Source organism: Castanea sativa, chromosome 6, assembly GCF_040712315.1.
Source record: "Castanea sativa cultivar Marrone di Chiusa Pesio chromosome 6, ASM4071231v1".
Lineage (NCBI taxonomy): Eukaryota > Viridiplantae > Streptophyta > Magnoliopsida > Fagales > Fagaceae > Castanea > Castanea sativa.
In genome coordinates, this window is record NC_134018.1 from 36,757,502 (window position 1) to 36,785,384 (window position 27,883).

Genomic DNA, 27,883 nt, shown 5'->3' on the forward strand with positions numbered 1-27,883 from the left:
GGAAAAGGGAGGTGAACCTGAAAATACGTGGGTGTAGAAAAAGGGAGATGAACCTGAAAATACACGGGTGTGGGAAAAAAAAAAAACACATCAGAATTACAACAGATGGAGGGAAATTAGACTTCAATTTCATATTTACATTGACACGTGGCACAATATATATTAGAATTCTAATTTAGAATTGCAATTGGAGTTTCTCTCTACTTCACCTATTATATATATATATATATATATATATATATATATATATATATATATATATATAGATTAACTTGTAACCCTATGCATATGCATAGACACACTTAAAGATATACAATAAGATAAAGATATACAATAAGATGTATAATATAATTCCTATATATATATAATTTAAATACTATTGATAGTCATTTTTTTATTTTATCAACTCTTTTAAAAAATTTGTAAGGATATTGTTAAGTATAAAATGTAAATTGTCTATATTTTTTTAAAAATTATTGTGAAGCACTTTTGTTTATGGTTTATTTATTTTAGACTCTTTGGTTTTTGTACTTAATAACTCACTTGGATGAATATTTATGAAGTTTTTCCACATTTGATTCTATAATTAAAAAAGAAAACTCTTTAAGAATAAATAATTTAGGACACATGACGTAAAATTGGAACTCTAATTTAGAATTCTAATTTGAGTTTCTCTTAGTTTCATCTATTATTATATATATATATATATATATATATATATATATATATATATATATTATTCATCCAAAATGCATAAAAGATTTCATTATGGATGACTATGTGGTTCTCAATCCCTAACTAAGTAAATTGATGATGTTTTAGATGACATTGGTGGATGGTTTGGAATGTATGGGTCCGTTTGGTTGGGAGAATGGAAAAGTGAGAGGATAGAAAATAGAGAGAGGATGGAAAAGCGGAAGGATAGAAAAGTTTTTAGTTTTCCTCAATTGTGTTTGGTTGAGAGGGTGGAAAAGTAGAGGGATGAAAAACTTTTTGGTTTGGTTGAAAATAAGGTTTGTATAAATTTACCATTATGTCCCTCTTAAATAAAAGAGAAAATAATACATTATACTTTTTTAAAAAATTGTATATAGATGAAAGTGGATATTTCAAAAAAATAGCACAAGAAATCATCCAAAAGTGTTTTCTTAAAAAATAATAAAAATAAAAATTAAGAGAAAAAAAAAAAGAAAAGAAGAACCCACCGCCTGACCAAACAAAAGAAAGAAAAAAGAAAAAAAAAAAAAGCAAAGAAGAAAAAAACCAACATTATAGTGGAAAATCAAAAGAAAAAAAAAGAAAAAAAAAGAAACCATCGTCAACGTTACGAAAGGGGGGAAAAAAAAAAAAAGAACCAGAAAAGTGGGGACAGTTTTGTCAAAAAAAATTTCTCACTTTTCACTCCAATTTGGAGAGCTTGTATTTTGAAGGGGGAGAAGAGAAAACTTGTGGGCCCCACCACTTTTTTCTCTCCCTCCCCCTCTCAACCAAACAGTGAAAAAATGGCATGCCATTTTTCACCATATTTTTCTCTCCCTATTTTCCATCCTCCCTGTTTTCACCCCAACCAAACACACCCTAAAATTTTGAAAGCTAAGCTAGAGTACAGTAATTTTGTACTTCCTTCTCCCACATAATAGTAAATCTTATTAATTAAATTCATTGTATCCTTGGAATACTATATAATTTCCTAAAACTTACTTCTAAGAATATCCTTAAATATTTGAATTTTTTTTACTATCTTAAGCAACATGTAAAGTCTAGTTTCGCATCGGTTTTCAAGAATTATCAGAATTTGTGTTTTTGGTCAAGATGATAATGACCTGACTATTGCTAGGAGAAATTTAATGGGTGGGTTTTGGGCCTTCTAGGTCTAGAAAGAAGAGAGAGACAATGGGTACAAAAGAAAAACGACTTGACTAAAAAAATAAATTATATATAACATTGAAAATAAAAAAGGATCTCATTTTCATATACAATATTGGTCAGTAACCTGAATATTTAACAAAATTTGATCTATTCTCGATATTGTTTTTGTAATTGTGAAATTAGATAATTATGGTAGTTATTAACAGGTATTTTATTATGATTTTGTTTGTATATTGAAATATCTATTCTACCATTTGTTCGGGGGCCTTTTTCGGTTGCTTGGCCACTTATGGTCCTTTGGAGGGGTGACCTTGCTAGACCCAGGTTCATTTGGAGAGTTGCATCCCGGAACTCAACATTGGGCCACGTGGTCCAATGGCTACAGGTGTACTTTTAAGCCTACAAAACCATCAAAACCAAAGTCTAAGGATCACGATAATGGTTGAATAAATATGTAATATGTGTTTGATGAAATAGGTTTGATTAGTAGTTGAAATAAAATAATATTTATTTAAAAGTAAAGTAATCATGTACTTAATGATGTAAATTTAAAGATATGGAAGCAAAATTACTTATCTTCATATGGTTTGTAGCCCAGCTGTGTAACATCAGTGAGCTGATAAGATTCCAGCAGAATGCTAGCGATAGAGGCTAGTTAAGCTTGCCCCTCTTATCATGCATTTAAATGAGTTTAAACCTTGGTTAATAGTTGTAATAATAGTTGGAATAAAGTAATATGTATTTAAATGTGAAGTAATCATGTACTCAATGATGCATATTCAAAGATATGGAAGCAAAGTCACTTATCTTTGTATGGTTTATAGCCCAGTTGTACAGCTTCTGCGAGTTGATGATATCCCAGTAGAGTGACCCCAGCGGTAGATAGACAATTTGCCATGATAATTTCAAGATCGAAGAGGAAAAATGGGTGCAACTGGAGGGAGAGAGTATGCCCAGTTGTGTGTAGGGGCTGGTTAAACTTGCCCCTCTTATCATGCACTTAAATGAGTTTTTCCCTTGACAATGCTCTTTTAGTTGTTGTGAAGTTATGAATAGTGTTTTCTTCTGTGAGAAGGGTTTTTGTATGGATTATTTGTGTCTTCTGAGAGAAGGGTTTTGATATGAGATCTTGATACCTTCTAGAAGAAGGGTTTTAGTAATAGAAGTTCATGCCTTCCATGAGAAGGGATTTTATAAGAGATAGAGAAGAATATTGATATGTGTTTATGAGCAGTAAAACAATAGAATTTCAGAGTGGGAGAGTATGAGAGTGGAGTTTAGATGAGTGTAGTGTGTTATATGTAATGGTGTAGTAAATGTGTATGAGATTGTGTAAGAGAAGTGGAGAAAGTGATGTTTTGTGGGATGAAGTATTTGTAACATGTATGATATATAGAAGTATGAGAGATATGGTGGTTAATGATAGTAAAAATATGAGATTATAACCGTTGGAGAAGTTGTAGAGATTGCTTTCCAAGAGGAAAGATTTTGTAAAAGAAGAGTATGGAGATGTGTTTAGATATTTGGAAATAGGAGTAGTAAGATAGACATATTTTTTGAATATAGAGAGTGAGAGAATAGGCATAAGAGAGTAATGGTGTTGTGGTATGTTTAGTCATGTTGCTGGGATTTACTGCTGGGCTTTTCTGCTAGGAGGGTGTATGAAGGCTTATGAAGGGTATTTATGAGCTAATGGCTGAAGAGTTTAGTTCCTGATTTGGAAACTAAAAACTAAAAACTTCATTAAGAAATTTAGAAGATGATTAGAGGGAGAGAGAATAGAGAGGTTTGTGAAAGAGTTGCTCTTCTCCCTTTGTTTCCCCCTTTGAGGTGTTGATGAAGGGTCCTAATTAACTGAGTTTAAGGGGGTATTTTAGTAAAGAATTTCAGCTAAAATTTGTCCTAAATAGTAATGAATTTTCAGAAAACCATCTTAAGATTTGGGCAAAAAAATGGTATGTTTAGCTTTAAGGTGTTCTTGCTATTTTGGATAAGAGCTGTTGGGGAAAGAGTAGCAGAAAAAAAGGTATTTTGGCAAGAAAAAGATAGTTACTTTAGTTGGTTTTGCTTTTAGCCAAATGTGAAAAAATCAGTAATGTTCAGGTTGCTGGGTCAGCTATTACATCTGTCAGGAAAAGCTGTCCCAGCTGTTAGGAAAAGCTGTCCCAGCTGTCATCAGGCAGCTGCCACAGCTATCATAAGTCAACTGTTGCTTTGGGCAGAAACAAATGAGGTCAGCTGGGTGATTTCAAACTGCTGGAAAGGACATTCAGCATTTATTTTATGGATTTGGTTGAAAATGGTAAGATCTATTTTAAGGGTATCTTGCTATTTTGGGTATAATAGCTGGCAGCTGGGATTTCAGTATTAAATGGCTGATGATATCACTTCTAGCCAGGTGTCAAGTGCTGAATACACTACTGGGGTTCTGCTGGAAAGGCTTCCCCTTTTGGGTCTTTGTGTTTTTGGTGCAAGGTTCCATTACAACACATTTCTAGTAAGTAATAGAAGGATTGGTTGAAAGTTAATGAAGCTTTAAAGATTTAGTCAAGGTCTCATTGTGTTGTGACTTAATCTTGGTGAGCAAGAATATCATTTAATTCTCTGCTTTGGCAACTGGTAAAGAAATATATGGTCTGATTGTGGCAGACAGCAGCTGGGTATAAGAGATATAATGAATATTTTACATATAGTTGGAGATTAAAACTAGCCAATCAGATTAGGTCATGTGTTTGAGTTGGATTTTAGCTGAAAGTAATAATAAGATTTATGTAGAATAATATGATGAAATTTCCAAATTTGTATAGCAACAGCTGGCGATTGAATGAACAATTATTTTCCCAGCAGTTAGATAGATGGGGATATTGAGTATGTGTCATATGATGAATATTAAATTTTAGGAAAAGAGCAATGGAGAATTTTATCATCTAAAGTGCTATGTGATAAGAGATGCTTACCATATGTTACCCGTTACACACGGACTCGTCAGAGTTCAGGGAGTTGAAAAAGACACGCCAAGCAACATGTTTCTTTTATCAACTTTGAACCGCTGGAGTTTTACTGAACATACCTCTTGGCCCTCCAAACCACGACTCCCAAAGTTTTCCCAAAGAGACTTATGAACTTGGATCATAAGCCGAAGATGAGATGATGTATCTCGAGTTTTTGTTGTCATTTTGTGTGAATATGGGCTCTTGTTGAAAAAGCCACTTGCCATAAGTGTAAGAGAGGTGATATGGGCCGCGAGCTTTGATTCATTGTGTAAGCCCAATCCATATGTTGATGTTGATGATGTCGCGGGGTTATGATCCCAATTGATGAAGAGGAAATGTGAACTATGAACCCGCCTCTTGAAGTAAGGATCTCATGGGCCATGTGAGCCCAATTCATGTAGTTGAATGAGATATGAGCGTATTTTGGGCTTTAAAGAGATTTACCCCAAAAATCAATAATATGTTGATGTGGCATGGGTTGCCAATGAAATAATGTCACGTGGGCCGAAAAAAGAGTCCTCAACACCATTTAAGAAAAATACAATGTGGTAAGATTCATGAAGTGTGTATATGGCTTTTGCTTACTTTTTGTAGTTTATTTGCATGGTATTTTTTTTAAATAATCTTTGGTAACTTTTATGTTAAATATGTTACAAAAAACTAAAAGTTAATTTATTTTTAAAAACTAAAAAATAGAATATTTGCGCACAAAAAAAAAAAAAAAACTAAGAAGAAAAGGCAAAAATGTCCCTTAAAGGGATTATATTGTGAGTTTGGAAAAGAAATGAGTTTCTTTAAATTATATTAAGTTGATTAAAGATATGTATGATTGAGTTATAAATAATTAAATAGTGTGAGAACAAGTGAAGGCTTCAAAAGTTAAAGTTTCCTATCACTATAGGTCTGCATTAAGGATCAACATTAAATCTTTATCTCTTTTGCAGATGATATAATTTTAGTAGATGAAACTATAAGTGGAGTTGTTGCTGAGTTAGAATTTCGGCAAAATGATTTAGAATTCTTTCGATTAAGTAGGACTAAAATAGAGTACATGGAATGTAAGTTTAGTAAAAGTAGAAATAAAAATGAAGGGGCGGTAAGACTTGATGCCTAAGAGATACAAAAAAAGCTAGATCTTTTGATATCTTGGATTAATAATTCAAAAATGAGAGATTGAAGAGAACAAAGAATAAGAGCATGGTGGATGAAGTAAATAAGCGTATTAGGAATCTTGTGTGATCATAAAATAACTATTAAGTTAAACAAAGAATGTCATCAAGATCAGTTATGCTTTATGGACCTAAATTGTTAAGAAGAAGCATATTCATAAAACGAGAGTAATTGAAATGATAATTTTAAGATGGATTAGTAGAAATACATGGAAATATAAAATTCAAAGTGAGAAAATCCACTTAAAAATATGAGTGGCTCATATTGATGAAAATGTGAGAAAAAATTGCTTGAGGTAGTTTTTTTTAAGAGAGTTTCAACTTATGACGTTCATTCCTGATAATGGTTCTTTATCATCAGATAAAGACAACAATCGATTTTTGGTATATGTGGAGATTGAACCCCAAATCTCTTATTCTACTAACAGAGATTTTATCAGTTGAACTAACTGGAACCCACTGCTTAAGGTAGTTTGGTTAAATACAGAATCGAGCAATTAATTCACTAATAAGAAAAGGTGAGTTTATTTAATTTAAGAGAAAAAAAAAGGCATCGGAAGATAAAATTAGTTTCTGTAAAGATAGTTTTTCACATTTTTCAGTGTTTGGTAGCACAAAAAAAAACTGGTCAACGGAAAACTATCTTTAGTCAATGGAAAATCCTAATAAAAATAAGGCTTGTTTTTTATAGGTTGTTTTCCGAAAATTTTTTGGAAAAAAATCTCTCTCTCACGGTACGCTCTCTCACTCTTTCTCTCTTCCCTTTTTTTTTTTTCTTTCCTCACACCCTCACTATCACTAACTCTAGTCTCTCCTCTTCCATAGATCTGTCTCTCTCTCTCAATATTTCTCTTCCCCTTTATAACACAGTTCTCTGATTAGATTTTTTTCCCTTATTACTCAGTAATTATTTCATTCCTCTCAACCAAAATCCCAATTCTTTACTTTGAATTTCAAACTTAATTTGATTTTCCTCTAAGAAATTTTTGGTTTGATGGATTCAAGGTAGAAGTTTTTTTTGCACGTAAAAGTACTAAAAAAAATTTAAAAAAAGAAGAAAATATGAATGAATGAAGTAAAAGACGAAATTTTTTAACATAGTGCCTATATGACTCTAAATTGCTTTTACATAGGATAATCTTTTTTGTTGACAGATACATTATGCAGATACTATGTAGTGATGATATATTATGTAGATACATTATATAAATAAATAATTTTGAGTAATATAAAAGACTTGTGGTTGACCATAGTAGACAATTAGTGTACCAACAAAAAGAGTAGACAATTAAAAGTTATTGTTATTTGTACTTATTAAAGATGCATTCCTCTGTCAATTTTTTGTATATAGACAGATGATTGATATATATGTGTGTGTGTGTGTGTGGACGTTCCTGTCCATATATATATATATGAGTAAGATGAGTGGTAGAGATCATTAAAATTTGACAACTAGTTTTGATTGTATCTATTGTCAAAATTTTAGTATGAAAATCAAATTCATTCTTGGTTTTTTATTATTATTTAGATTGATTATATTAGTTGGTTTACATAATACACACTTTTTAAATTACACAAGAAATATAAAAAATAAAAATAAAAATTTGCATACTAAACACTAGAAAATATTCTCAAGCTCATTTTCAAGGTTGTTACCAAACACTGGAAAATGATATAGTTTTCTAGAAAATGTTATTTGAAAAATAAATTATTTTTCAGAAAACGTTAATGCTGAAATAAACAGAGCGATAATAGTAGTAGTTAAAAAGACTACGTCAATTTAGGAAGTAACATATATTAAATTTTGGACTGAATAAGATGTTGGAAAAGGTTCAAAAGAATACACATAATTGGCCTTAATTAATCATGTTGAAGATCCATTGCTAACTTAAAAAATTTGAGACTAGGGCACTGTTGTTACTATTATTATTATTAATTTTGATGCTATATCATCACCATCATCCCGATATTTTTTTTTTTTTTTTTCAAAAATGATATACTATTGTGTGCTCTAGCAGATACTAGTATAATCCTAATAAAAATAAACAAATACTACCACCGCTTCAGTTCACGTGTTTTTCGAGAATTTTGTTAGAAAATTCTCATTTTAGTTTGACTTTCTCTAATCTCTATGAACTTTCCTTTTTCTTTCCCCTGGCCTCAAAATTCTTCAAAAATGAGTAAAACAAGCAGAGAAACGGTAACTTTAAAGTCTTTTTCTTTCGATTACCTATGCGAATCAAGTCATCGATTCTAGACGGTAATTTTATATGCTTTCAAGTTGAATCCATCAACATCATGAAAAGAAAGCGGTTGGTAAAAGAATAGGACACAAAAAGGAGTTGTAAGATTGTCTGAATTCAACCTACGTATTCCTGCCTCGAATTCTATCTTCAACCCAGCAATTGAAAAAGAACGATTAGTCACCATTTTTTTCAGCCCAATTCCTCAAGTTCATCATACAAATTTCACTAAATCCACGTGAAGAACCAGTCAATTCAAAAGTTCAAGATTTAATTAAAAGTCATGAAAAGCATGTTTTTGTATAGATTGAGAAGGCTGAACCAGGGTCTAAGGTTGAAATGCAATTTTCTAAGTCACCACATTGACAAAAATTGCAGAAGACTTCCCTCTAAAATCTATTACAACATTTTTTATTGAGTGCAATTTTCAGCACAGCTAACATTTATATTGGAGAAGTTCAAATGTTTAACGCACATAAGACGAATAATCATTGTCGAAAGAAAACCTGATACATGAAGCTTCCAAAATTTATACAGAAGGTCAAAAAGATTTTCAGTCTCAACATGAAAAACTTCCAAAAGAATAACGTGGTTTTGTGAAAGAAATTCCGTCTCTACAAGAATTTCTCAATGCTGGCAGTTAGTGTGGCTTTGGGCACAGCACCAATTACTGCGTCTTTCTTCTCAAAGTTGATGAAGATCATGATCGTCGGGATGCTTTGAATTCCATATTGGGTTGCAATTTGAAGCACTTGAGCTTCCCATCATTTTGCTTTGACAGTTCACCAATTACTGGATGGATCATACGGCCTGGCCCACACCATGGAGCCCAAAACTCAACCAGTACAGGCCCATCGACCTTGAGGACAAGTGATCCCATGTAGCATCAGTCACGAACAATATTACCCAGAAGGAAGAACAACACTTCTTAATCTTGGATCAACTGAAACAATCTGCCAAAAATATAAGTTCACATCTCCAGTCAGACAAAAGGGGGAAAAAGGATATCAGAAGCCAGCAGCTTAAGTAAAATATGGGAAGTAAATTTGAATAATATATTCAACAAGAGAATCAAAATACCTCTAGCATCACTATACAGGTCACTTTCTGAAAGAGCACTAACTAATGTCGATTTTCCCTCGTTACCAAAATAATGTAAAAACATGTCAAAATTAAAAAAAAAGTAAACATATGTTGTTTAGATGACGTGCATAATAGCTATGAGGACCAAGTATAATTAGATTTAAACCACCTACAGCATTTGTGTACGCAATTACAGCTACGGTAGCTAAGCCCTGACCATCTGAGCCTCCGTGCCTCTTGCGAGCAGCATGTTGCAAAGCTTGCGTACGAAGAACCTCTTCAATTTGTGATAACAGATAACTTCTCCGGTCTAGTATTCGGCAATTATAGTGCCATTAAGTGGACTTGTGAATAAATGCAATTCGATATAATCAGTACACCAAAGATGGAAACTAAATGAGTCTCATATATCATTAACCAGGTAGACTATATAGTCAGTAAGGCTCCATCTGAAATGCTAAACATAATGCTGCTGCAGGATAAGTTTTAGGAATTGATTACTTAACCAAATTCATATATGTACTTGACAACAAGTTCAAGGTAGATATCACAGGCAACGAAACTCCATATGGTAGAAATCTAAACAAATCAAAGGCTGTAAATCCTTTCAAATGAACATCATCAAACATTCGGTAAGGTGAAGCAAAGGTCTTTGAAAAGCTTATGTTCCCTTCTGAAGATGCAAGCTTCTGCTTTGATGTTACTATGAAATGTCAGAAGTTTAAAGCAGATAACTTCCACAGTTCCCCAATAAAGAGCACATTCATTTGGATTAGAACTTTCATCAGGAACAGGGTTACAGCCACTATTCAACCAGGAAAAAAAGGGTACAATATATAGCATCTAGGAATTGTTATAAATTTAAGAGAATAGTATCATGGACTATTCTCTTAAATTGTGATAAATTTAAAAAGTTATAAATTTTGGGCTATTTCAAAAATTAGGCTCGGCCGATGAAAATCGCTGAAAAATAATTTCTGCAAAATTTTAAATCAAGCCCAAGCCCACGAAAATATTTAGGGTTTCAGTCCAACACTCCTAAGGATAAAAAAAATCCTAACTACGTTTCGAAGACTCTTAGAAGACTTGTGAGTTACTCATGTGAGATTTGAGAGGTTCTATACCTTCTAACTCTACAAGTATCTATCGAAACAACATCTACAATCAATTCCTAATGGAATTTAGTTGCTGCAAGATCAACAAGTGGTGATTTGAAACTTTTGAGTGAGATTTTTAATGTCACAAACGTGGGAGTTTGTGTTTTGCAAATCCAAGAGAGAAACAGTTCATGGATTCGGTGCTTGCACATGGTCGTGTCAGTAAGTTACTTCTAAAGGTAGCAATAGATTTAGGGTTAAATCTTTTGTAAAAATTTCAATTTTCTTTTAGTGAATTTGTTTTACCTTGAGGATAGTTAGGTCAAATCTTCTCTAGGTTTTTACCTTGAAACAGTTCGTTTCATTAGTTTTCCTGGGTGATCATATCGGTGTGTTTTTTTTACTTTTCTACTGTTTGCATGATATGATCTTTCTCTGTTTAATCTAGATCTCTTAATTAACCTAAGTAATCACTTGGCAAATATATTAAATATTAGTAGTTCATTGTAAAATAACGTCTAAAATACCTTTTATATATAAAATTACTTGTAAAAAATTAGGTAGCTACTACTGAAGGTAGCAATAGATTTAGGGTTAAATCTTTTGTAAAAATTTCAATTTTCTTTTAGTGGATTTGTTTTACCTTGAGGATAGTTAGGTCAAATCCTCTCTAAGTTTTTACCTTGAAACGGTTCATTTCATTAGTTTTCCTAGGTGATCATATCGGTGAGTTCTTTACTTTTCTACTGTTTGCATGATATGATTTTTCTCTGTCTAATCTAGATCTCATAATTAACCTAAGTAATCACTTGACAAATATATTAAATATTAGTAGTTCATTGTAAAATAACGTCTGAAATACCTTTCATATATAAAATTATTTGTTTAGGTTAATCCTGCACCAAAAGGTTCACTTCTACTCTGTAATGAGAAATATTATATCTATAATATTTTTATAATACTTTCTAAATAACAAGTTGTTATGGGTGGATAAGGAAATAATTTCAGTAATAAATTTAGATTAAAACTAATAACAACGTAATAATTTAAAATTTTTTGTGAAAATATTATTAACATTACACTTCTCTTTGTTGAATAAGGGTTTTTTCATATCCAATCATAGTAATAGATAGCTTTCCAATTAAGTATGAAAATAACACTCTAATTCATTTGAAGCAGAAAATGGGCACCTTGTCTGAAGTCGTCATGATCCCAAAAACTAGATAAAAACAGAGCCACTTTGACTTGTAAGTTAGACATTTTAGTGTGATGAAAATATTTAAAAAGAAAGAATGTAAAAAATATTTACTAGTGAAAAGAAAATGCCCTCCAATCCCCATATGTGTGCCCATTAAAATGCTGGGTATAATTTATATGAAAATAAAATTATGACTCTATTTAAATTTTTAAATTTTTTGAGAAATAAATTTAAGTAGGGGTGAAGAGATTCAAAAGTTGGTCCTGCCCATAGAAAGAACCGAATAATTACATTGAGCCACAAATTTCAGCTTTCCAAAGTTAAATAATTTACATTGCATTGTTGTATCCCTTCTTCTCACGGCAAAAGCTAATTTTAAGTATTTTTAAGTACAGTATTTTTAAAGTTTACATGACATTCAGTTTATGTTTTTGTTCTTTTTGTTTTATGCGAAGCAATTGGTTCATTTAGTGATCTACTCCAACACAATGCCTAGGTGACATTATTTAAAGATTATTTCTAACACGGACCATAGGATATTAAAAAAAAAAAATCAAGTGGCACGATCAGATTGGTTACACACAACAATAAGATTAGAATATAAAAAAATGTTGTTTTTGTGAGGACTTGTCACAAGAGTCCTATAATACTATAGTATAATATAGGTTATTCTTTCTATCAACTTTTTATTTATTTATTTTTATATATTTAGCTTCACCCTTGAAAAATTAATTTGACTGCAACTACATACATATATCACATGGATCTTTTTATGATAATTCCAATATTTTGTTTTAGGGGAGAGGGGAGGAGCAAAGAAGTATGTTACCTATTGCTGAGTTACTGCTCAATGTGAAATACTATTGAATTTGACAAAGTTACTGTTATGTCTAATTATGTTATTGCACATATGAGGTGTTGGTACAATGAGGCTACATGGCCAATTGGTTTTGTCAAGGAGGGTCACTCTCGTGGGTTATGGTATTGTGGTGATTGATTCTTGTCATTGTCTTGTGACATTGCAATGGCCAGCCATAGCTAGTTGATTGATGTCATCAAGGTCCTCAATCTAATTTAAGTTTCGTTAGGAAAAAAAAAGAAAAAAAAAATTATATGAAGATTGGGATATAGGGTGTATATAAATGTTAGGTTAATCTACAAATTGCCCCCTAAAGTTTGTGAGTATTTGGATTTTACACCCTAAAAACTTATCCATGTGGGATGTGGCATTGCTAGGCACGAGGTGTTGGTACAATGAGGCTACATGGCCGATTGGTTTCGTCAAGGAGGGTCACTCTCGTGGGGTATCATATTGTGGTGATCGATTCTTGTCGTTGTCTTGTGACATTGCAATGGCCAGCCATAGCTAGTAGATTGATGTCATTAAGGTCCTCAAGCTGATTTAAGTGTCGTTAGGAAAAATAAAAAAGAAAAAAAAATAATATAAAGAGTGAGCTATAGGGTGTATATAAATGTTAGGTTAAACTTAAAACTACCCCCTAAAATTTGTGGGTGTTTGGATTTTACAATCTAAAAACTTATCCATGTGGGATGTGGCAGTGCTAGGCACGAGGTGTTGGTACAATGAGGCTACATGGCCAATTGGTTTTGTCAAGGAAGGTCACTTTCATGGGGTATTGTATTGTGGTGAACGATTCTTGTCATTGTCTTTTGACATTGCAATGGCCAGCCATAGCTGGTTGATTGGTGTCATCGAGGTCTTCAAGCTGATTTAAGTGTCGTTAGGGAAAAAATATATATATATATATATATATGAAGAGTGAGACATAGGGTGTATATAAATGTTAGGTTAAACTACAAATTGCCCCTTAAAGTTTGTGGGTGTTTGGATTTTTGCACCCTAAAAACATATCCACGTGGGATGTGGCATTGCTAGGCATGAGTTGTTACAGTGAGGCTAAATGGCCAATTGGTTTTGTCAAGGAGGGTCACTCTTGTGGGGTATCGTATTGCGATGATCAATTCTTGTCATTGTCTTGTGACATTGCAATGGCCAGCCATAGCTGGTTGATTGATGTCATCGAGGTCCTCAAGCTGATTAAGTGTCGTTAGGAAAAAAAAAAGAAAAAAAAATTATATGAAGAGTGAGATATAGGGTGTATATAAATGTTAGGTTAAACTAAAAACTGCCTCCTAAAGTTTGTGGGTCTTTTGATTTTACACCCTAAAAATTTATTCATGTGGGATGTGGCATTGCTAGGCACGAGGTGTTGGTACAGTGAGGCTACATGGCCAGTTGGTTTTGTCAAGGAGGGCCACTTTCATGGGGTATCGTATTGTGGTGATGGATTCTTGTCATTGTCTTGTGACATTGCAATGGCTAGCCATAGCTGATTGATTGGTGTCATCGAGGTCTTCAAGTTGATTTAAGTGTCGTTAGGAAAAAAAAAATTATATGAAGAGTGAGATATAGGGTGTATATAAATGCTAGGTTAAACTACAAACTGCCGCCTAAAGTTTGTGGGTGTTTGGATTTTATACCCCAAAAACTTATCCATGTGGGATGTGGCCTTGCTAGGCACGAGGTGTTGGTACAGTGAGGCGACATGGCCAATTGGTTTTGTCAAGGATGGTCACTCTTATGGGGTATCGTATCACGGTGATCGATTCTTGTCATTGTCTTGTGACATTGCAATGGCCAACCATAGCTGGTTGATTGGTGTCATCAAGGTTCTTAAGTTGATTTAAGTGTCATTAGGAAAAAAAAATAAAAAAAATATAAGAAGAGTGAGATATAGGGTGTATATGAATGTTAGGTTAAACTAAAAACTGCCCCTATGTTTGTGGGCGTTTGCATTTTGCACCCTAAAAATTTATCCATGTGGGATGTGGCATTGCTAGGCACGAGGTGTTGGTACAATGAGGCTACATGACCAATTGGTTTTGTCAAGGAGGGCCACTTTTGTCGGGTATCGTATTGCGGTGATCAATTCTTGTCATTGTCTTGTGACATTGCAATGGCTAGCCATAGCTAGTTGATTGGTGTCATTGAGGTCTTCAAGCTAATTTAAGTGTTGTTGGGGGAAAAAAAAAAGAAAAAAAAATTATATGAAGAGTGAGATATAGGGTGTATATAAATGTTAGGTTAAACTACAAATTGCCCTCTAAAGTTTGTAGGTGTTTAAATTTTACACTCTAAAATTTTATTCTTTATGCATCAACAACTCCTTCCGTATTTTCCGTTAAGTGTCACATAACGTAGTCACACCTGATTAGTTCATCCAATAAAATGATCTAATGTTATTTTTTGTAGACTAAAAAAAATAATTAAAAAAAAATAAAAATGACGTTGCATCCTTTTATTGCATGATCTAATCATGTATGGCAACTTTATGTGGCACTTAGCAGAAAATATAAATAGAGAGGCTATTGATGCAAACGAAATAGAACTTTAAAAGGTAAAATTCTCTAAAACTTTAAGGTATAAAATCCAAATACCCCAAACTTTAAGGGTGTAGTTTACAATTTAACCTTCTATTTTTAAAAATATTTGATGAAAAATTATGAAATTATTCACTCGTACTGGTGGGTCTCCTTCCTTAAGAGTGAAGAATTTTACATGCAATAAAGGCATCATTATGCTAACAACTATAGAAATTAAAACTAAGTGCACAAATGTGAATATCTTGTTGATTATTACAACTCTAGATGGACGTATTATAAAATATTAGTATGTAAACGCATGAATACATTTAAAATCAAATACAATTTTATTATAAAATATAAATAATTAGTCAAATTATTAAAAAAATAGCATGTAACACATGCATACGTATGGATACATTTAAAATTAAACACAAATTTTATCATAAAAATATAAATAATTAGTCAAATTATTATTTTTAAAAAGTAAATGTAATTAGTCATACATTAAAATTCTTACCTAAATTTAATACTACTGATGATCATTTTTTTCTTCTAATTTTTAATGAGATAGAATGTATGGTAATCTTTGTTGTATGGTGATTTTTATTGAGTATATGCGATTGGTTTTTTTTTACTTATTATTTTTTTAGTTCATTAATATTAGATTCTTAGTATTTTGCGCGCATTAACTCATTTGGCACAAAAATTAAAAAAATTAAGTGGACACATGGCACGAACTTAAGTAGATAATTATGTAATGACTACCACCTAAATTTAGATATGTGACACAAAATTGTATTCTAATTTCAAATTCTAATTGAACTTTCTTTGAGCTTTACCTATATATATTATTCATCCAAAATGCATAAGAGATTTCGTTGTGGGTGATATTGGTGGTGTTAAGATTAGTGCCCTTAAATCCTATTGTATGATGCTATGTATGACTTAATGTTATGATTAATAAAGTTGTTTTATTTTTATCTAAAATAATGGTAACATGAATATTTGGGCATTATCATATAGTTCATGAGATGCATAGTATGTGATTTAGTCACTGAAGATATAAGTCACAAGTTCTTTATAAACTCAGAATTTATAATTCATAGTCGGTGATGAAATTGGGCATTTCATCTGCAAAGACTATAACGTATCAACTAAGATGATTTGTCTTGATCATGGAAGTGGAGACTTTTAGTTGATATGTTGATATGTTTTAAGAGTTAAGACATAGTAAACTGGACCACTGTGAGATTTATTATTCTCCAAACGACTGTCAAATGAATAATAAATCTCACGACTTCTATTTGTATGAACTTTTAATTCTGAGAGAATAATGGACCTGATCATGAGGTGTAGGTTGCTTTGATATATCAGGAGTGAGATCTAAAGTAACGGTCAAAATCTCAGTATATTTGGCAGCCACATTTAGTGTTGATAGAACATATATTCTCAAGATAGAATTCATAATCTCTTAACAGAGATATAAAATATTCCCTTGAGATAAGTTTAATGGGTTTAGTTATTCAGAGTGTTAGGCCTAACCACTTTAGTAAGGAGATACTAAAGTATATATTTATGAAATTGGATTTCATAAATATATGATGAATAACTTAAAAGATTAAACCGGGTACTCAAGGATAAAGATGAAGTGATTTTCAAAGTGGTACTCTATATTCATGACTTTATATTACTATGAATATTTTATGAAGGGGTTGCATGTATAATAAAGTCTTGGGATATAATTTATCAATAAGGCCTAGAGTGCAATTATATTTATATAGTGGTATTAAATATAATTAATGGTAACTTTGGACTTGTCAAGAGTTGATAGAAAAGCCCAAGGCCCATTGGAGCTAGTGTCTTATTGGTCCATTTTGGTCTCATTCCAAACCATACACTAAAGCCCAATTGGAAATGCCCAATAGGCCTGCCCAATTAGATAATCAGTTAGTTATAAAAGGAGAAACATATAGAATTTTTTTATTAGAAAAATAATAAAAGAGAGACATCATTGTGAAATGGTGTGTATGTGTGAGTGAAGCCACTCGATTATTCTCTCTTGGAAACTGATTGAGAGACCACACTTTTTGGACGTAAAGTGAAATTAGAGTGAAAATAAAAAGTGTTCCCAAGTGCTTCTAATCTTTGTTTTGAATTTCTCCACACCAAGGTACGCTATCTTGTTCTTAAATTCTGAAATTTGTATAGTACATGTTATCAATCATGAATGAAATAGATCCATGTTTGTTGCTTCCGTTATGTGTTTTGTATGAGATACAAAACCAAATTTTCCAACAGGTAGATGGTTTGGAATGTAAAATTTTGAAAGCTAAGCTAAAGTACAGTAATCTTGTAGTTCCTTCTCCCATATAATAATAAATCTTATTAATTGAATTCATTGTATTCTTGGAATACTATATAATTTCCCTAAAACTAACTTCTAAGAATATCCTTAAATATGGGAATTTTTTTTTACTATCTTAAGCAACATGTAAAGTCTAGTTTCGCATCGGTTTTCAAGATTTATCAGAATTTGTGTTTTTGGTTGAGATGATAATGACCCCACTATTGCTAAGAAAAATTTAATGGGTGGGTTTTGGGCCTTCTAGGTCCAGAAAGAAGAGAGAGAAAATGGGTACACAAGCAAAAGGTAAAAATGCAAAACTGACCCTCTAACTTTCACATTTTTTTATTTTAGTCCTCTAACTTTTAGTTTTGTCAATTCAGTCCTCTAACATTCAATTTTTGTCAATGTAGGGTTTTGTTACAACTCAATTAGTGGCTGTCATTACAACTCCTGAAACGTTGCCGTTTTGCATTTTATTTATTTATTCAGAATTGTAAGAAAATAAGAAAAATCTGTAAATAAATAAATAAAAATAAAGGGCAACGATGTCGACGTCGTTCCCCTTCCCCTGCAATTTTTTTTTTCATGCATTAAAATTCTACATTTTAACCTATAAAGAAAGGAACTTTAAAACCTTGCAAAATTCATTAGGGTCATTAAGAACCCTAAAGGTGAAAGCCTTTACAGTGAGAATAGAAAGATTCACACTCGTGTTTAAGTGAGTGAGTAAAAGCTGTGATGAGTGGGTTTTAAACTTTGAAGTGAGTTTGGAATCAAATCTTTTTGGCTGAAATCTAGTGAAAGTGTACAAACAAACAATAAAACCCTAAACTACTTCAAAAAACTTAGTTTGAGAGAGTGAAGAAAAAAAAAAACGGGTTTTCAAAAAAAAAAAAATTCAGGGTTTGTGATTGTATGAAAAATCAGTAAAAAAAAAAAATGTCAGGATCAAAGACAGAGGTGATGACAAGTAGAGAGCCATTTGACGTTGGAGCACTTCAACAACAGTGAAAATAGTCATCGTCGCCGCCGTCACAGCCACTGGTTCAAAACATGCACTTAGGTTTGTTTTGATACAGGGGAAGGGGATCGATGTCGTCGTTCCCCTTAATGTTTTTTTTTTCTTTTTTATAGATTTTTATTTTTTCTTTTAATTCCGAATTAAAAAAAAAACATGCAAAACGACGTTGTTTCAGGAGTTCTAACGGCAGCCACTAGCTGAGTTGTAACGGAGCCCTGCATTGAAAAAAATTGAAAATTAGAGGACTGAATTGACAAAACTGAAAGTTAGAGGACTGAAATGAAAAAATGTGAAAGTTAGAGGGTTAGTTTTGTATTTTTGCCAAATAAAAACAAGTTGACTAACAAAATAAATTATATATAAGATTGAAAATCAAAAAGGAACTCATTTTCCTATACAATATTATTTAGTAACTTGAATATTTAACAAAATTTGATCTACTCTCAATATTGTTTTTGTACTTATGAAATTAGATAATTATGGTAGTTATTAATACGTATTTTATTATGATTTTGTTTGTATATTGAAATATCTATTTTACCATTTAAGAAAAATACAATGTGGTAAGATTCATGAAGTGTGTGTATGGCTTTTGCTTATTTTTGGTAGTTTATTTGCATAGTATTTAAATATATATATATATATATATATATATATATATATATATATATATATATATATAATCTTTGGTAACTTTTATGTTAAATGTGTAACAAAAAGCTAAATGTTAATTTATTTTAAAAAGATAAAAAATAAAATATTTGCACACAAAAAAAACTAAGAAAAAAAGGAAAAAAAAAATCATATAATAGTGTCCCTTAAAGGGATTATATTGTGAGTTTGGAAAGAAATGAGTTTCTTTAAAATATATTAAGCTGATGAAAGATATGTATGACTAAGTTATAAATAATTAATTAGTATGAGAACAAGTGAAGGCTTCAAAAGTTAAAGTTTCCTATCACTATAGGCTTGCATTAAGGATCAACATTAAATCTTTATCTCTTTTGTAGATGATATGATTTTAGTGGATGAAACTACAATTGGAGTTGTTGCTGAGTTAGAATTTCGGAGAGATAATTTAGAATTCTTTCGATTAAATAGGACTACAATAGAGTACATGGAATGTAAGTTTAGTAAAAGTAGAAATAAAAATGAAGGGATGGTAAGACTTGATGCTCAAGAGATACAAAAAAACTAGATCTTTCAATAATTTGGATTAATAATTCATAAAAAATGAGAGATTGAAGAGGACAAAGAATAAGAGCAGGGTGGATGAAGTAAAGAAGGGTAATAGGAATCTTGTGTGATCATAAAATAACTATTAAGTTAAACAAAGAATGTCATCAAGATCAGCTATGCTTTATGGACCTAAATTGTTAGGAAGAAACATATTCATAAAATGAGTGTAATTGAAATGAAAATTTTAAAATGGATAAGTAGAAATATATGGAAAGATAAAATTCAAAGCAAGAAAATCCACTTAAAAATATGAGTGGTTCATAGTGATGAAAATGTGAGGAAAAATTGCTTGAGGTAGTTTTTTATAGAGAGTTTCAACCTATGGCGTTCGCTTTTGATAATAACTTTTTATCATCAATTCAAGACACCAATCTTTTTTTGTGTAGGGGGGAATTGAACTCCAGACCTCTTATTCAACCAACAGAGACTTTACCAGTTGAACTAGCTGGAGCCCACTGCTTGAGATAGTTTGGTTATATACAAAGTAGAACAATTAATTCACCAATAAGAAAAAGCAAGTTTATTTAAGTTAAGAGAACCAAAAAAACAAAAGGCATTGGAAGATAAAAATAGCATTAGTAGGAGTAGTTAAAAATACTACGTCAATTTAGGAAGTAAAAAATATTAAATTTTGGACAAAATAGAATGTTGGAAAAGATTCAAAAGAATACACATAATTGGCCTTAATTGATCATGTTGAAGATCTATTGCTAACTTAAAATATTTGAGACTAGGGGTACTTATCAGAAGGATTAGCTTCAAGCTTCAAGCTACAAGTTGCAACCTAAGCAGGACAAGCACAAAGAACCAGTTATTGGTTTTGTATAAATAACCTTGTAGACACTCGATTTTACACCCATAATTTAATTAAGGAAGATGATTGGAGTGACCATCCATATACCAAAAAATCATTTTTGCATTACATGCATCATTTGTCTTTTGCATCACATGCATCAATTTGTTCTTGCATTGCATACATCAGTTCATTCATTGTATATCATAAAAATAATCTTGAGATTCTAACGATTACAATGGTGTGTCTAGTTTCTAAATCGAACCATCGGATCAAAAGATATCGCATGATCAAGTTTGCACAGTCCATACGCATTGTGTTTAGGAAGAGTCGACCACATACAATTAATTTAAATTAATTCTGATTAACTGAACAATCAAAATTAATTAAATAGTTTTGTGATTGGTTGATAATTAGTGTCCGGTTTCTAAATCAAACCATCGGATCAAAAGATATCGCATGATCAAGTTTGCATGGTCCATACGCATTATGTCTAGGAAGAGTCGGCCACACACGATTAATTTAAATTAATTCTGATTGGCTGAACAATCAAAATTAATTAAATAGTTTTGTGATTGGTTGATAATTAGTGTTTAAAATAGGGATGCATGCATAGGAATAAAAGGGATGATTGGATAATAATAAAATTGTGGATAATCTGAACTTTATCAAGATTTATTTTGAGGGATTTATCCACAAGATAATTGTTCTTAAAAAGCTTGAATTATCTAGAAAAGAGATTAAAAAAAAAATCATGGACGGAGGATAAAAACACGTCTAGATATAAGGATCGGTCAAAAAACCCTAGAAAATGAGTCCAAATGGCACTTGAACATGAAAGCGTGTTCAGCCTCCAAGAGCCAATTCGACACTTTTGGAGTGTCGAACGGCACTTTGAAAGTGCCCAATTGCACATGGTTGGGCTTTGGCCCAACGGCCTTTGGGTGACAATAAGGCACACCATTTTCGACCTTTTCGCGAGAGGATGAGTCCAAATTCACATCCTAATCATCCGTGCCTATTTTTTAGAGAATTCTAGCCTCTATAAATAGAGACTGGGTCTCATAATTTAGCACCTTTTTTTTTTTACGCTCTGAGAGGCATACATTTTGAGACTAAAAGAGTGTTGATATTCTTTGATCCTCTCTGAGAGTTGCTAAAAAAATTAGGGTTTTTAGGTTTCAAAGAGAATTGAACAAGTTTCTTTGAACCATAAAACACCCTCTTAAGAACAAAGAGTGCTCATGCAAGAGGTTATTTCTTTTACCCTATCTTTTCTATGCTTCCTTTTATGCTGATGAATGTTTATGTCCATAACATGAATGATTCGTAATTGTTTTGTTTAAAGCATGATTATTTTTTTCCTATGTAATTGTCATAATCTTTTTCTTGAATGTCAATAATTTGCATGTGGACAATACTTTTTCTTAAAGTAAAAACAGATCTACATCTTATGAAGATGTAGATCTGACTTTTTTTAAATAAAAAACGGAGTTGCATATTTCTAAGATATAGATCTGAATTTTTCTCAATTAAAAACTGATTTGTATCTTTCCTAGATACAAATCTGATTTTTTTAACATATGTAGATTTTTGAAATAAGGAAAAAGATTAAACATGTTTGTGTTTGTGTTTGTTTTGTTTATTCATGACTGCATAAATTCATATTATGAGTAAAATTCTCTTCAAAAAACCATTTTTAAATTACAAAGTTAAAACCATTTTTTTTTATTTCTCACAAAACAGATCTGAATTTTTTAATAAACCAATAAGCCTTGGTGTTTTTTTACCAATCAAAACAGATCTGAATTTTTTCTTCAAAAATCATTTTTTTTTATTTCTCACAAAACAGATCTGAATTTTTTAACAAACCAATAAGACTTGGTATTTTTTTTACCAATCAAAATAGATCTAAATTTTTTCAAAACAAAAGAAGAGATTTCATTTATAAATAAATTTGTGTTGTTTAGTTTATTTCACATGTTCAACATATCATTCATGACATGCATAAAATGGTACATTGGTCACAAGAGTCTAGAAGACCAGACTCTGTTTGGGCGAAATGGGTGCCTAACACCTTCCCATTCCGTAACCTAGCCTTCGGATTTAGATTTTTGGTTAAGTAGATCTAGCTTTATCTTTACTTTTTATTTTGGGTAGATTGTAACTAGGACAAAAAAGTCATGTATATTTGGTAGATTGTAATTAGGACCCAAAGCCATGTAAAACTCAAATTTTCAAATTTTTATTTTTTTATTCAATCAATGAAATGAAACAATTCAGTCATGTATTGTATTCTTAATTTTTTTTCTTATTTTTTGTACATAAAAAATAAGTGGCTATTCCACATCACTTATCACAAAAAAGGGAGGTGCCCTAAAAAGCACACCACAAAAATCTCTCTTTTTTTTTTTTTTTTTTTTTTTTTGAAGGGCACCACTATTAGTCGAGGTCTCTCACAGACCTGTAGTTTTGTTTTTAGTTCCTTATGCTTTTGGTAGTTTAGTGTTGGTAGTAATAGTGATATTTATGGACACATGTAAGTAGTTGATAGGTGTATTTCATATTGATAGTCTTGGAGGGAATAGATCTGTATAATTTGGGGTTAGTTAGGGAGTACATACACTTCAAGCTTGTATAAATACCTCTGCTTGTACAGTTTTTCATTTTTGGTCAATACAATACAATCTTCATCAAATTTCACATGGTATCAGAGTACTCTAAAGCTTTTCTAGATTCTTCTTATTCTCAATCCAAATTTTCTTTCATGCTTGCATTTTCTCACAAGCTTTTCTTCTCTAGATTTTTGCTTCAGACTCATCTTGGCTTCATTCTGCAGCTGAGTCACCTCAGATTTTCACTTTTAATCTTGAATTTTCCTTTAGAGTTACATCAATTTTCCTTCCAAGCTTGAATTTCTTCAATGGCATCCACTGCAAACACTTCAAACACTGCAAATTCTGCTCCAATTACCACAATTGATGAATCACATCCTTTCTTTTTACACTACGGAGAGAATCCAGGTGCAATTCTTGTTGCTCAGCCTCTAGTCAATGATAACTATGATAGTTGGGCTAAATCAATGCAGAGAGCTTTAGGAGCTAAGAGCAAAATAGGGTTTATTAATGGAAGTCTTTCACTTACTCCTTTCATGGCAAAAAATCCATTACTTGTTCAAGCTTGGACCAAGTGCAACAACATGGTTGTATCTTGGATATTGAATTGCATTTCTCCAAAGATTCTTGCAAGTGTTGTTTACAAGAACATTGCTTTAGAGGTCTGGACTGATCTCAAGAATCGTTTTTCTCAAAAGAATGGACCAAAGCTCTTTCAACTTTAGAAGGAGCTTGCAACGATTACTTAAGGAGATCTTTCTGTCACAGACCATTTCACTCAATTGAATGCTCTATGGGATGAAATTGAAAATTACAGAGCTTTACTATTTTGTACTTGTGGTTCTTGCACTTGCTCAATCAATGAGAAGTTGACACAGTATCAGTTGCAAGATTCAATAATGCAGTTTCTTATGGGACTCAATGAGACATACAGTCAAGCCAGAGGGCAAATTTTGCCGATGGATCCTCTTCCTTCAATCAATAGGGTGTATTCTTTACTGATTCAAGATGAGAGCCAAATGTCAATTGGTCATTCCATTTGTGCCTACATTGAATCCACTGCTTTGGCAACCAAGTCATCTGCTGGAACTGTTGGTTTTGGAAACACTTATGGAAATAATTCAGGTGCTAAAGGTAAAAAGAACAAAGGAAAGGAGAGGCCAATGTGTAGCAATTGTGGGGTTACAGGTCACACCATAGAGAAATGCTACAAACTCTGTGGCTATCCTCCTGGTTACAAACCCAAAGGCAAGAACACAAAGGCTAATCAAGTTGCAGGACCTGATTTTGGAGCAAACTTTGGTGTTATGGATTCAGATTCTATTCATATGCAACAATCCTTTCCTTCCTAAGCTTTCCCATTTACTGCAGAATAGTGTCAAAGGATTTTGGCTATGATTGGGGGTTCAAGCAGTAGCCAAGGTAATATGGTAGCACCTAAAATTGTTCCCACTGCAATGGCCAACAGTGTCACAACCACTACTCCAATTGCAGGTATTTCCTTTAACTTAATGCATTCTATTTTTGCTGCCAAGGTAGTGAATAGAAATGCTTTTAGTTGTAATACTTGGGTTTTAGATACAAGTGCCACTGATCATATAATATGTGCTATTAGCCTATTAACCTCTGTCACCACCTTAACCCAGTGTTTTGTTGAGTTTCCTAATGGTGAAAGTGCTTAAGTGACTCACATTGGCATAGTCAAGCTTTCTGCAACCTTAATTCTTGATCATGTTCTATGTGTCCCTTCCTTTTCTTTCAATTTGTTGTCTATTAGCAAACTAACTCAAAAATTGCCATATTGCCTTCTTTATCTTTCTCAATTTTGCTTTATCCAGGACCTTTCATCTTGGAAGATGATTGGAATAGGTGAAGTGCATAATGGCCTCTACTTGTTGCAAAGATCAGATTGCATTAGTTCATCTTCCTTGGCAGATCACCTTCTCAAGCACAAGTCTGGTCACTTTCTTCTTCTTTTGTTAATTCTGTAACTAGCATGTCTAGAGTGCGGCATTTTAGGTTAGGTCACCCTTCCATGAATAAGCTGCTATCTTTGCAAGATAGCTTATCTATTTCCTTTGATTCTTGTAATGATGTTTGTAACATCTGTCCTAAGGAAAAACAGAAAAGGTTACCATTTCATTTTAATAATAACTTTTCTGCTTTTGCATTTGATCTTTTTCATGTTAATATATGGGGACCTTACTCTATTCCTACTCATGAAGGTTTTAAATATTTCTTGTCCATTACTGATGATGCTACTAGATGTACTTGGATTTATCTTTTAAAAGCTAAATCTGTGGTTAGAGGGTACCTTATTTCTTTCTATAAATTGATTCAAATCCAATTTGGTACCAACATTAAATCTATTAGATCTGATAATGGAAAAGAGTTTCTCCTTACTGATTTTTACTCTCCTAATTGAACCATACACCAAAAGAGCTGTGTTTACACTCCTCAACAGAATTCTGTTTTGGAGAGAAAGCATTAGCATCTTTTGTTAGTTGCTAGAGCACTTAGAATTCAGTCAAATGTCCCTTTATGCTATTGGGGAGACTGCATTCTCATTGCAGCTCATATTATTAACAGATTACCCTCTCCCATTCTCCAAAACAAATCTCCTTTTGAGCTTCTTTTTCATATTAAACCTTCATATGACCATTTGAGATTTTTTGGTTGCTTATGCTACTCTTCCACTATTTATGCTCATAGAGACAAGTTTCAACCTAGATCACAAGCTTGTGTTCTATTAGGCTACCCTCCTGCCACAAAGGGTTATAAGCTCCTTAATCTTATTTTTAGAAATATTTTCATTTCTAGGGATGTGATCTTCCATGAGTCCATTTTTCCTTTTATTTCCTTAGATTCTGTGTATTCCACTCCCTCTGCTACTTCCCTTCCTCCTATGTCAGATTCTACTCTTACCACTTTACCTTTTGATTCTACTTCCTCACCTGTGTTTCATGATTCTTTTATTAATGATTAGCACTTTGCATCTGATGTTGATTCAGATTCTGATATTGATGATGATGCTCCTAGCTCATCACCATCCGATTCACTTCAAGGTGCCCATCTTGCTGATCCTATCCTTTTATCTTCTTCAATTGCTATTTCTGCTCCTACTTCATCCACTGACTCATACATTCCATCCACGATTCCTCAGGCAACTCTGCCAGCTACCTCCCAACTTGCTACATAACCTACTGATTCCTCTCCAGATGAACCACCATTGGTTGTCTAGCCCCAACTTCCAGACCAAGGTCTTAGAAGGTCTACCAGAGTGTCCCACAAACCATCATATTTGCAATCTTATCATTGCAACTAGGTGAGTGCTTCACCCTTCATTCCAACTCTTCCTAAGAAAGGTACTTCTCATCCAATTCAACACTTTATTTCTTATTCTAAACTTTCTGCCACCTATAGACATTTTTGCAATTCTATCTCTTTCGTTGTGGAACCTGTTACCTATGCTCAGGCCATTCAGGATCCCAAGTGGAGGGAAGATATGGTTGTTGAGATTGTTGCCTTAGAAGCTAATAATACTTGGTCATTGACTCCTTTGCCTACTCATAAGAAGCCTATAGGCTGTAAATGGGTGTATAAAATCAAACATAAGACAAATGGGAGTATAGAAAGGTACAAAGCTAGGCTTGTTGCCAAGGGGTTCACTCAAAGGGAGGGTCTAGACTACTTTGAAACTTTTTCTCCGATAGCTAAAATGGTTTCAGTTAAGGCTTTGTTTGCTATGGCTGCTGTGAAAGGGTGGTTTTTGTCTCAACTTGATGTGAATAATGCTTTCCTACATGGAAAGCTTGAAGAAGAAGTTTACATGGTTTTGTCCCCAGGCTTTCATAGCAGGGGGGAGGCTGTTTGTAGGCTTAATAAGTCTTTATATGGTCTCAAGCAAGCATCCAGGCAATGGTCCTCTAAGTTTTCTCATGCCTTGGTTCAGTTGGGTTTTCAACATTTCAAAGCAGATTACTCTCTTTTCACAAGAAGTAATTCTAGTAGCTTTATTGCACTATTGATGTATGTGAATGATGTTCTTATTGCTAGTGATAATGTGAAGGCAGTAGATGAACTTAAGGTGTTGCTGGATAGACAGTTCAAGTTTAAGGATTTGGGTGACTTAAAGTTCTTTTTGGGCTTGGGGGTAGCAAGATCCAAAAAAGGCATACACTTGTGTCAAAGGAAGTATGCTTTAGAGCTTCTAGAGGATGCAAGATTGTTAGGTTGCAAGCCAGCAAAGACACCTACGGAGCAGAATTTGAAATTGAGTAAGTTTGAAGGGAAGGAGCTGAAGGATCCTAGCATGTATAGAAGATTAATTGGACGGTTACTTTACTTAACTATCACAAGACTTGATATCACATTTGCAGTCCATAGGCTAAGTCAGTTTATGGCTAAGCCTAGATTGCCATGCCTTCTAGCTGCAAATAGAGTTTTGCACTATGTCAAAGGAACACCTGGACAAGGTTTATTGTTCTCTAGTCAATCTGAATTGCCTATCAAGGCATTTGTAGATGCAGATTGGGCTGCATGCCCAGATACCCGAAGATCAACTACAGCTTATTATGTCTTTATTGGAGATTCTCTTGTTTCTTGGAAATCTAAGAAGCAACATATTGTATCAAGATCATCAGCAAAATCAGAATATAGAGCAATGTCTATTGCTGTTTGTGAAATTGTGTGGTTGATTAGTTTTCTTAAAGACATTAAGGTTTCACATTCTAAGGCATCTCTGCTCTTTAGTGACAGTCAGGCTACTCTACACATTGGGCCAAATTCTGTGTTCCATGAAAGGACAAAACACATTAAAATAGATTGTC

At 32.7% G+C, this 27,883-nt stretch overlaps 1 protein-coding gene and 1 pseudogene across 1 annotated transcript; one reads left to right on the plus strand and one right to left on the minus strand.

Moving 5' to 3' along the window:
- Window positions 1-8,810: 8,810 nt before the first annotated feature.
- Window positions 8,811-9,121, minus strand: LOC142638734 (thioredoxin M2, chloroplastic-like; annotated as a pseudogene).
- A 14,241-nt stretch (window positions 9,122-23,362) lies between these two features.
- On the plus strand, window positions 23,363-24,406 carry LOC142639884 (uncharacterized). Its single transcript, XM_075814018.1, has 2 exons — window positions 23,363-23,738; window positions 23,823-24,406. The coding sequence occupies exons 1-2, from the start codon at window positions 23,363-23,365 to the stop codon at window positions 24,404-24,406; spliced, it is 960 nt and encodes a 319-aa protein (XP_075670133.1).
- The last annotated feature ends 3,477 nt before the right edge of the window (window positions 24,407-27,883 follow it).

What these genes read in the sequence shown, in the direction of transcription:
- LOC142639884 (XM_075814018.1), top strand. Translation starts at nt 23,363, where the DNA reads ATGGCATCCACTGCAAACACTTCAAACACTGCAAATTCTGCTCCAATT. An exon ending in CTGGACTGATCTCAAGAATC is followed by an intron (nt 23,739 to 23,822) that starts GTTTTTCTCAAA and finishes TTTCTGTCACAG; the next exon opens with ACCATTTCACTCAATTGAAT.